We start from the raw sequence: 11673 nt of genomic DNA, 5'->3' as shown, positions 1-11673 counted from the left end.
AGTCCAGTCGAAGAGAGGACCTGACAGTGTCCGGTCAGATCTACTGATCAGACACCCAATGTCTGGTTACTGTGGGTGGGGGAGGTACCGGATCATCATCCGTGCCAGCCCCTACTCAGCAAGGGCCACCTCCTACCTGCGTCAGGCGGCTGCAGCTCCCAATCCCGGCTTTGCCGATGAGAGTCCCTCCTGACCTGGGGGAGTGGAAGAGCAGCAAGTGACAGGGGAAGAAGGGGGAAATAGGAGCGAACGGGGGCAGAGCCTTGGGGAAGGAAGCATGGCAGGGGTGGGACCTCAGGGGGAAGAGGCAGGAGAGGGGAGGTTCCGGCACTCCTGCTGGAGTGTCCATTTTTAAATATTACAAAGTTGGCAATCCTAGCGTGGGATATAAATTCCATGTCGTCCAATGTTCTATTTCTGGAGCCAGTCAGACAGACAGACTCAGACAGAGGGAGCTGATGTCTCCTGCGCTCGCTTTTATTGCTCTGGCTGCAAAACTGAAAGTACCCTGAAAGTGAGGCTTTGGCACAGAACCCCCTGCACATTTCAAGGGACAGGACATCACAAGAGCCGGTAGAAACTTTTCAATCAAAACATTTTCTTGATGAAACAGAAATTTTAGCAAATAAAGTCCATTTCATGGAACATCTTTGGTTTTCATGAAAACAGAGGGAAAAAACTGACTTTTTTTTAAGCAACTAACAAAATTTGCAGATTTTTTCCCCACAAAACATGAACATATTTTAAAAAATTGCAGAAATTTTTTTTTCCTCAGCAGTTTTAGTTCTGTTGCTATAACATATCCAAGTCTGCATTTGACATGTTCACAATTGATTCCACCATTAGCAAGCTGGGCTTTTTGCATATTCTGTATTTTGGAATTAAAATCTATGAACAAAGTATTTTGACTAAGATGAGTATAAAAACATGGTTATCGCCTACAAGCTACTATTACAATGCATTGCAAATTCATGAAATGAGAGTGTATCTTTACTCTCTCAGCATTTCATGATGGGACATTTAACCTATATTTCATGCTCTAATTAATTACAATAAAATGTGATTTAAATTCCAGATTTACAAACTATTAAACAAGAGAAAATAAGTCATTGAAATAGCTCAATTAACACCACACACAATTATAGAAAAAAGTCTCTAACAAGCTCATTAAAACACAGATTTTATAATAGAGAATTTCTGATGTCTCTTTTTAAGAACGTCACTTTCTTTGCAGCGTTTTGTGAATCCGTTCAATTTCTTGGTATTCATTTTGCAAGTCTGCAAAAAAGAACAGCGGATTGAAACATGGTTCGTTTTCTTTCTTTTGAACAAGAATTGTCCATTTCCCTTTATTATGTAGGGAGGAAAGTGTTCTAATCTCCCACACAAACGAAGGAAAACAAGGGTTACCATTTTATGTATATAAGTATTTTGCTGGATTGGGACTTTAATACCTCATACACTCAGAATTTAAGGCCAGAAGGGACCATCATGATCATCTAGTCTGACCTCCTGCACATCGCAGGCTACAGAACCACTCCTGTGATAGACCCCTCACCTCTGGCTGAGTTACTGACATCCTCAAATCATGGTTTAAAGACTTCAAGTTTCAGAGAATCCATCATTTTACTCTTGTTCAAACCAGCAAGAAACCTGTGCTGCAGAGGATGGTGAAACCCCCCAGGATCTCTGCCAATCTGATCCAGGGGAAAATTCGTTTCTGACCCCAAATACAGCGATCAGTTAGTTCCTGAGAATGTGGGCAAGACCCGTGAGCCAGACACTTGGGAAAGAATTCTCTGTAATGACTCAGAGCCCTTCCCCTCTAGTGTCCCGTTGCCGGCCACTGGAGATATTTGCCAATAGCAGTTGTGGATGGGCCATATGCCTGTGTAGACAACCCCCACTCTTATTAATCTATTTACTCCTGAGTTAATCGTACTTAGCACCCACCTAGGGCTTTTCATCCATAGAGCTCAAAGTACTTTGGAAAGGTGGGTAAAGTCTCATTCCCATTTTACAGATGGGGAAACAGAGCAAGTCAGTAATTTACCCAAGGCCACACAGAAGGATGCAATAAAACCACCAACAGAGCAGATGGCCTTGTGGTTAAGGCACTGCCCTAGCACTCAGGAACTGTAGATTTGATTCCCAGCTCTATTAGGAGCCCTTGGGTATGTTCTTTATTCCAGCTCCACAGCCACTTAAGTCAATAGGGCTGTAGGGCAGCCTGCACGAGGGCGAACGTGCCTCTAGTAGCATTTCATACACTGGGGACAGAGAGGGTTCTGACTGCAGCCATGCCCATACCCAGGAAGAGATTTCAGACTTTTACCTGGCAGCTTCTCGGTGAGTTTCTCCTGGTGACACAAGGCGAGTTTGAGCATGGCGGAAATGTCTGTCTGCAGCTTTGTCACAATGTAGTCCTGCAGCAAACACATTGCACAGCACGTGAGCATGGAAGTGACCTCACAGCAACGAAGGAGCCAGAGTCTGCACCATCTGGTGCAGCACCAGCTGAATAGTCTGTGAAGTTCTAATCACAATCAACCACTCCTGTGCAATGCCACCAATAAGTCATGCGGGTACCACCTAGGGCATCATATGAAGATTGTGGGGCTGCACCGGTGTAATATGGGACTTTTTTGCCCTGCAGAGCTTTTATTGCTGGTTATGATGGGCAGGAAGGAAAGAGCCCAGCTTGACCCTCAGATCCCAAAGGGAATTTACAGAACTGGCAGGTGGCTTGTAAACAGAGCACATTTCATCTGCAGTGACAGTACAAATGATGCTCACAATGCCATTTGTACAGTCACTTTTCAGAGCAGAACCATCTATTAAGGTTTCATCTGAGAAAGCCGAACACAGTGAACTGCATGAAACTCAATATGTCTATATATATATATATATATATATATATATATATATATATATATATATATATCAAGCTTATAAAAAAGAATATAAAACAGAACTAGGAATTGTAGAAAATCGATAAGGGAAGCAAAAGAATAAAAAGAGACTTTTATGGTCAGCAGGATTAAGGAAAATAAGACTTTTACACTATATTAGGAACAAATAATCCTAATAATGGCATTCTTCATTATTGTCCATTATCGAATGGATGTATGGTATTGGACTATTAATAGATGGAAAAGATAAAATTATCAATAATAATTCAGAAAAGGCAATAGTGTTCAATAAATATCAGGCAACTAGCCAAAGACTCAGAAAGTAGTAGCAAAATGTTTTTTAAGTACATCATAAGCAGGAAGCCTGCTAAACAACCAGTGGCACCACTGGATGATCGAGATTCTAAAGAAGCACTCAAGGACGATAAGGCCATTGTGAAGAAACTAAATTAATTCTTTGTATTGGTCTTCATGGCTGAGGATGGGAGGGAGATTCCCAAACCTGAGCCAGTCTTTTTAGGTGAGAAATCTGAGGAACTGTCCCAGATTGAGGTGTCATTAGAGGAGGTTTTGGAACAAATTGATAAACTAAACAGTAATAAGTCACCAGGACCAGGTGGTATCACCCAAGAGTTCTGAAGGAACTCAAATGTGAAATTGCAGAACAACTAACTGTAGTTTGTAACTGTAGTGGGGCGACTGCCCCACTCCTGAGGAACAGGGGTTAAAAGGAGCCCTGGAGAGGGCTGCGGCTGTGAAGAAAGCCTCGGCTGATTGGGGAACCAGCCAGAGATGCAGCCATGCCCCAATCAGGGCCCAGCTGGCCCTTATAAGAAGGCAGTGGGACAGGAGCACAGAGAATCTCTCTCTAGTGGTAGAGAGGGAAGGGCCTGGCTGCCTGAAAGCTGAGAAGGGTACCTAGGGTGGAGCAGTGCTGGGGAAGGGCAGAGGGAGCTGGGGAGCTCCGGCCTAGCAACCCCCAGGCTGTAGGCCTTGTTAAAGGCCAAAGAAGGTACTGGGGTTGCAGAGGGCAGCCCAAGGGTAGGCAGAAGCAGCAGGTCCAACCCACCTTGCTTATGATGAGTGGCTTTTACACTGTAGTCCACCCCAGTGAGCTGGGACTAGATGGTGACTGGCAGTAGCCTTTTACTAAGGCGAGGTGGGGATAGAGGGTGGGAGTTCCCTGGTGAGGGGAGACCCAGATCTGTGGGGGGGTACTACCAGGGGCAGCTCCCCGGCCTGAAAGGGGCACTGGGGTCCAGGAGGGACTCAGGCCCAGCGGCAAGCAGGACACCAGCCCGCAGAGGGTGCTCTGGAGGCTGGAAACGCTAATTCCCTGGGTGACCAGCAGGAGGCGCCACAGGGGTGAGTCCCGCCCCGTGACAGTAAACTATCATTTAAATCAACTTCTGTACCAAATAACTGGAGGATAACTAATATGACTCCAATTTTTAAAAATGGATCCAGAGGTGATCCCAGCAATTACAGACCAGTAAGCCTGATTTCAGTACTGGACAAACTGATTGAAACTACAATAAAGAACAGCATTGTCAGACATATAGATGAACATAATTTGTTGGGGAAAAGTCAATATGGTTTTTGTAAAGGGAAATCATACCTCACCAATTTACTAGAATTCTTTAATAGGCTCTTTTCCTTTTATAACTATAGTTCCTCCATTTTGTTACCTAGGCTCCTCGTGTTGGTGTACAAACATCTTAATTTTTGCTGTTTGGCTTCCCTCACATTCTTTACCCGATTAGGCTCAGACATTCTACTGCCAGTATCATCTATTAGACTGGTATCTACACTAGCCTTCCTCCTTATGTCCATTCTCCTACCCATGGCTGGCTGTATCCTTTCTTACTTCGTTTTCTTCCCTCTCAATGTTAAAATCCGGCTTGGAGATTACCTGGACATCTCCCAACCATCTCCCCACAATTCCTAGTTTAAAGCTCTCTTAATCAGTTGGGCCAGCCTCCATCCTAGAAGTCCATTTCCCTCCCGACTCAGGTGAAGTCCATCCCAAGAGAACAGTCCTCTGTCCATGAATGCCTCCCAGTGGCCGTACATCCCAAAGCCCTCCTTATAGCACCACTGCCTGAGCCATCTGTTGATAGCCATAATCTTGTCACACCTTTGTTGCTCTTCTCTAGGAACAGGCAGAATCCCACTGAAGATCACCTGAGCCTCGATTTCCTTAAGCGTCTTCCCCAGCCTGGCATAGTCTCCCTTTAGTCGTATCATTTGTTCCCACATGAAGGACAATCAGTGGATTCTTTCCCACTCCCGTTAGGATCCTCTTCAGCCTCAGGTCCACATCCCATATCTTAGCACCCGGCAGACAGCACAGCCCTCTGTTCTCTGGATCAGCTCTGGTGACAGGCCTATCTAGTCTTCTCAGTAAGGAGTCCCCAATCACGTAGACCTGCCTTTTCCTGGTGATGGTGCAATTCTCTGGTCTATCCCGTTCCCTCTGGCTGCAAGTCCTCTCAATTCCTATTCTCCCTTGCAATCCTCCGCAACCCATCCCGTATCCTCCTGGGGCTCATGTTTGGTGTTGTCTCCATTGACTCTTCCCCTCTTCCTATAGGACTAGCTGCTCTTCTCTTCTTCCTTGCCCTCTCACCTTCAGCGACCACCTGCTGTGACCCTTCTTCATTTTCCAACTCTGCAAACCTGTTCCTGAGCTCTATTTCTCCTTCACTGGCCCGTCTTTTCCTCTGCCTGGTTCTCTTAGTCACATGCTTCCACCGTCCACTTTCCTCACCCAGCAGTCTCCCCGCAGAATTCTTTGATCCTGCTTCCATCTGCAAGTCTGAGCTTTTCCCTTTAGCCTCATCATGTCTTTGCTCCATCATCTGCTCGAACCCCTTCTAAACTCAACCAGAGTTTCCACCTGCATCTCCAATCCTCAGATCTTTTCTTCCATCAGCTCTATCAGGTGGCACTTCATGCAGACGAAACTCTTTTCAGGTACCCCCTCCAGGATCATGTACATGTCACAGCTTCCACATCCAGCCATCTTCCTTGTGTCATCCACTGCTTGGGTCACCACCACTGCTGCCTCTGTATCTGTCATAGGCTTCCCACCTAAATCCGGGAAACACAAACCAAACCACACCACCACCACCCACAGCAAAACAAACCCTCAACAAGCACCAAAACACTGACAGAACACCACACACTCCCTTCACTAGCCTGTCTGTTCCTCTGCCTGGCTCTTAGTCTTCCCCCCAAACGCCCCTTGCAAACACCCACTCAAACTCCCGTGTTTACAGCTCTGTTTGCGGGCTCCTCTGCCGCTGCAGCTGTCTGTGCCACTGTCTGACAGGCTGGCTACTTTTATAGGACCCATTGTTGTTCTATACAAAGAAGGCACGAGTTGCTAGAACATACACCTTCTCTCAGAAAATTGGTGCAGCACTACTCTTTCTTGCTACACCTTCGAGTTCCATGCAGTTCACTGTAGAGAGGTCATTTACACCAGGCCTACACAACTCATAAAGCGGGGAGGGCCATATTACTCAAAAAAACCCAGCTGAGGGCCGAAACCCCTCCAGCCCCGCCGACCCCCCCCCACATCGCCGCTGAAACACCCCTCTCCCAGCGCTGCCCAGCCCCCTCGAAACACAATCCCCCCAGCACTGCCAGCCCTGCGAAAACAACCCCCCCAGCACCACCCAGCCCCCCCGAAACAACCTCCCCCCAAGCGCCGCCTGCCCTGTAGAAACAAACCCTCCTTCCCCAGCACCACCCCACCGAAACAGCGGTATTGAACCTTGGTAATATGTTATAGCGGGCCCCTAAGGTAGTATAATTAAGGTAAAAGAAAAATGTCTTTTTGCTAGAAGTAGAATAAGATCTTCCCCACACTTTGTAATCAGTTGCCCTGTTGAATGAATGAGGTATGACTGAGGAAGGTGTGGAAGGCAGCACCTCCAGACAGCTGCACCCCGTGGAGAGGGGATGGGAGCCAGACCACATCAGTAGAACAGGTCAGCCACTGACTTGCCGCTCACCACCTCAGCCCCTCACCCCCCACTCGCCTCCTCAGCCCCCTTCCCCCGCTGCCGGCTCACCTTCCCCCCCGCTCGCCTTCTCAGCCCCACCCGGCTCACATACTCACCCCGCCACTGCCTGCCTGCTCGCCTCCTCAGCCTCCCACCCCCCTGGCCAGTGTTGAGCTGCCAAAATCTTAACAACCGGTTCCCGCCTCACCCCACAAGGGGGTTGTGGCCCGCCCCTCCCCCAGGACTCCTGCCCCGTCCAACCCCCCACGTTCCTTGATGCCCCCCCGGGAGGCAGAGGCGGAGGTGAGCTGGAGCAGGGAGCGGTTTCCCTGTGCCCCCCCCCCCCCGGCCGGGGTACCTGCGGCGGCGCGGGTGGCCCCCACGCCCCAGCTCACCTCGGCTCTGTCTCCGCCTAGCTGGGCCTGAGCGTGAAGCTGCCGCTTGCTTCTCTGCCCTCCCCGGCTTCCTGCGCGAACAGCTGATTCGCGGGAAGCAGGGGGAGGGGGAGAAGTGGGGCGGAGCGTTCAGCGGAGGAGGCGGCGCAGCGGTGAGCTGGGGCCAGCCGCATAATCACCTGCCCCCCGGCCACTTCCTGCCTGCTCGCTTCCTCAGGCCCCCTTCCCTGCCGCTTGCCTACTCACCCACCCCACGGGCCGCACGGTGAGCCCACGCGGGCCGTATGTTGTGCAGGCCTGATTTACACTCTGATCACCTGCTGTCTCTTGTCTTATACTTGGATTGTAAGCTCTCTGGGGCAGGGTCTGTCCTTTGGTTCTGTGTTTATACAGAGCTCAACATGGTGGGGTCTGGCCATGACCAGTGCTCCTTAGCGCTATGGCAACACAAATAATAAATATCAATGATTCTGCGACACGCTCACACTTACTTTAAAACCCATTTGTGGTTCCACTGGAGTCAATGGTCCTGTTCAGTTAGGCACATGTGTGTTTGCGAGATCAGACTCTTGAAGGACACCTTGAAAATCAAGGTCATGTTGTGTCTGCTCTAGGTGGAAACTGAACATCCCATGGAGCAGGGGGTTTGCTCCAATACCTTTGGCCTACGTTCTGTCTGGGTAGCTTGTTCTGGGCCGCTCCCTCTGTGGACCCTGTACTGTTGCCAGACAGCACCACCCAAACCCAAAAATACAGCCCCACAGAGCAGAGGGAGCATCCCTCACCTTCAGCTCCTGGAGCTGCATCTTCATCTTCTCCTTTGCCGTCTCAAACATTCCATCCTCTGCCTTTTTCTCAATGCTCTCCCTGAGGGTATTTTGCATCCTCTGGCAGGATCGTGTCCCCTGGATCTTAGCCGCCTCTGTTGGAAAGATGGGAACAGTCACAGCTCTAGACAAGACTGGGAAGGATTTGGGGCAGGGAGGGTGGCAGGTCCTGGGTTTAGGTGAAGAAAATAACAGCAGCCAATAGCAGTGACGGCACCACTCGAAGGGACATCTAGCTGCTTCTTCTAGTGACAGTGACCTTAGTGCTGGAGAAAGGAGCCATCGTGGCTGCCCCAGAGAATGACACTCCCTCATATTCCTCAATGCAAATGACCCCTCCATGCCCACACGTGTCCCAATCCAGAGTGGGAGGGACCTCACTGCCTCAGGGCACTGCAGAGATGCCAGTGAAATGCTGAGCAGGAACTGATTTGTGCCAGATCCCAATCCCTGTTCCAAGACTCTTCCCCATCCCACTCCTCTGCCTCAGTGCAGTGCCCTGGCTCCTTTTCCCACACATCTTTAATCTTTCTGGAACTCCTCCACCCAGGGCCATCCCTAGGGAGATGTGAGGCCCGGGACATAGGTGCTGAGTTTCTAATTTGCCGGGGACATAGGTGCTCCCCCTGGCTCCGCCCAGGCCCTGCCCCCACTCCACCCTTTTCCCCAAGGCCTCACCCCTGCACTGTCTCTTCTCACCCCCACTCTGCCCTGCCTCTTCCCCGCCCAGTTCTGCTCCCTCCCCCGAGCACACTGCACCCTCGCTCCTCCCCCCACATCGCCTCCTGACATCGCGAAACATCTGATCCACGGCCAGGGCTGCCCAGAGGGGGGGGCAAAGGGGGCAATTTGCCCCGGGCCCCGGGCTCCGCAGGGGCCCCCAAGAGAAGAGCGGAGGCTCCCGCCTCCGCCCCTCTCCTGGAGCCTCAGCGCATCAAGCGCCGAGTCTCCGCCGGAGCCCCTGAGCCCCGCCCCGCTCAGAGCGGCGTGGGGAGGGGGCGGGGCAGCTGCCTCCGCTCGGCGTGGAGCTCCCAGCCCCGCCCCCTCACCACGCGGCTCTGAGCGGGACGGAGCTCAGGCCCCGCCGGAGACGCGCTCGGGTAAGAGGCTGAGGCTGGGACTAGGGCGGGGGAAGCAGGACCCGCCATCGCCGCCGCCGCAGCGCAGCCCGGTCTTCGGCAGCGGGGGGCCCCTTCTGTTTCGGGACCCGCTGCCGAAGTGCCCTGAAGGCCCGCGGCGGGGACCCCCTCCGCCACCGAATTACCACCGAAGACCAGGCTGCGCTTTGGCGGCGGGTCCCGCTTCGGCGGTAATTCGGCGGCGGGGGGCTCCCACCGCGGGTCTTCGGGGCACTTTGGCGGCGGGTCCCGGAACGGAAGGGCCCCCCGCCGCCGAAGACCCCGGGCCCCCGGAATCCTCTGGGCGGCCCTGTCCACGGCAGGCAGTAGGCGCTGAGAGGGAGGGGGAGGCGCTGATCGGTTGGGCCTGCCAGCGGGCAGGAGGCACTCGGGGAAGGGGGAGGTTCTGGTTGGGGGCTCTTCCTCACCCCCTCACCTGCCTGTCGCTCACCTCCCCATTCGCCTCCTTACCCCACTCACCCGCCCACTGCCCGTCTCACCTCCCTGCCCACTTCCTAATGATTTTATCAAAGTGCGGGGCCTAGGGCGGTCGCCTCGATTCACCGTATCCAAGGGATGGCTCTGCCTCCACCCATCCACAAGGATCTTAGACTGACCCCAGCAGTAGAGAGAGAAAGAGACAGAGAGAGACACACACACACACACACACACACACACACAGAGTATCAAGCACAGGGTCATGAGACCTGAACCAGAGACCGTGAACCAAAGTCAGGCCATGTATTAAAGCAGGTACTTACAAGTTCACTGTCTGGTACATGAACTTGGCAAGGATCCTGCTAGCATTGCTAAAACACAGGCACTTCTAAGAAGCATGGTTTCTTTAAAGGGAAATCGTGTCTTACTAATCTATTGGTGTTCTTTGAAGGGGTCAACAAACATGTGGACAAGGGGGTTCCAGTGGATGTAGTGTACTTAGATTTCCAGAAAGCCTTTGATAAGTTCCCTCACCAAAGGCTCTTATGTAAATTAAGTTGTCATGGTATAAGAGAGAAGATCCTTTCATGGATTGAGAACTGGTTTAAAGACAGGGAACAAAGGGTAGGAATTACTGGTAAATTCTCTGAATGGAGAGGGGTAACTAGTGGGGTTCCCCAAGGGTCAGTCCTCGGATCAATCCTATTCAACTTATTCATAAATGATCTGGAGAAAGGGGTAAACAGTGAGGTGGCAAAGTTTGCAGATGATACTAAACTGCTCAAGATAGTTAAGACCAACGCAGACTGTGAAGAACTTCAAAAAGATCTCACAAAACTAAGTGATTGGGCAACAAAATGGCAAATGAAATGTAATGTGGATAAATGTAAAGTAATGTACATTGCAAAAAATAACCCCAACTATACATACAATATGATGGGGGCTAATTTAGCTACAACAAATCAGGAAAAAGATCTAGGAGTCATTGTGGATAGTTCTCTGAAGATGTCCACGTAGTGTGCAGAGGCGGTGAAAAAAGCAAACAGGATGTTAGGAATCATTAAAAAGGGAATAGAGAATAAGTCTGAGAATATCTTATTGCCCTTATATAAATCGATGGTACACCCACATCTCGAATACTGCATTCAGATGTGGTCGCCTCATCTCAAAAAAGATATACTGGCACTAGAAAAGGTTCAGAGAAGGGCAACTAAAATGATTAGGGGTTTGGAGAGGGTCCCCTATGGAGGAGAGATTAAAGAGGCTAGGACTTATTATTATTTACTTATTCCCATAATACAAGAACTAGGGGTCACCAAATGAAATTAATAGGCAGCAGGTTTAAAACAAATAAAAGGAAGTTCTTCTTCATACAGCGCACAGTCAACTTGTGGAACTCCTTACCTGAGGAGGTTGTGAAGGCTAGGGACTATAACAGCGTTTAAAAGAGAACTGGATAAATTCATGGAGGTTAAGTCCATTTATGGCTATTAGCCACGATGGGTAAGGAATGGTGTCCCTAGACTCTGTTTGTCAGAGGGTGGAGATGGATGGCAGGAGAGAGATCACTTGATCATTACCTGTTAGGTTCACTCCCTCTGAAGCACCTGGCATTGGCCACTGTCGGAAGACCGGATACTGGGCTAGATGGACCTTTGGTCTGACCCAGTACGGCCGTTCTTATGTAAGCATCAGTCATTGGGTATATATGTAAACACATTCCAGAATGCTAGCACAGGTACACCTCCAATCTAGCACAAGAAAAGAGGATTTGACGGAAGGATATTTTGCCAGAGACATCAGAAGCAAGGAGGTAAGAAGCAGGTGTCATGAAACACATAGGGTCGTCTGTAAGTTATTTGTCTCAGTCTATTAATGTTGGGGTACCTCACCTTAACCCTTTGCATGGCCGACAGGACAGCAGAAATTCCACCTGCTGACTGAGCCGCTCCTTGCCAGGGGCACTGTGC

General features: G+C 50.3%; 1 protein-coding gene across 1 annotated transcript in view; it reads right to left on the bottom strand.

Moving 5' to 3' along the window:
- Positions 1 to 1167: 1167 nt before the first annotated feature.
- The window catches only part of LOC120393490 (nuclear GTPase SLIP-GC-like), a 97639-nt gene continuing 87133 nt past the window's right edge, over positions 1168 to 11673 (bottom strand). The window contains exons 17-19 of the mRNA XM_039518080.1: positions 8106 to 8242; positions 2336 to 2426; positions 1168 to 1278 (exon numbers count right to left, since the gene is read on the bottom strand). Of these exons, the coding sequence (XP_039374014.1) occupies positions 1220 to 1278; positions 2336 to 2426; positions 8106 to 8242 (287 nt within the window). The 3' untranslated portion in view covers positions 1168 to 1219. The remainder of the gene's footprint in view (positions 1279 to 2335; positions 2427 to 8105; positions 8243 to 11673) is intronic.

This window comes from Mauremys reevesii, unplaced genomic scaffold (assembly GCF_016161935.1).
Source record: "Mauremys reevesii isolate NIE-2019 unplaced genomic scaffold, ASM1616193v1 Contig20, whole genome shotgun sequence".
Classification (NCBI taxonomy): Eukaryota; Metazoa; Chordata; order Testudines; family Geoemydidae; genus Mauremys; species Mauremys reevesii.
The sequence above is the reverse complement of the archived record's forward strand: the minus strand, read 5'-3'. Positions and strand labels throughout refer to the sequence as shown.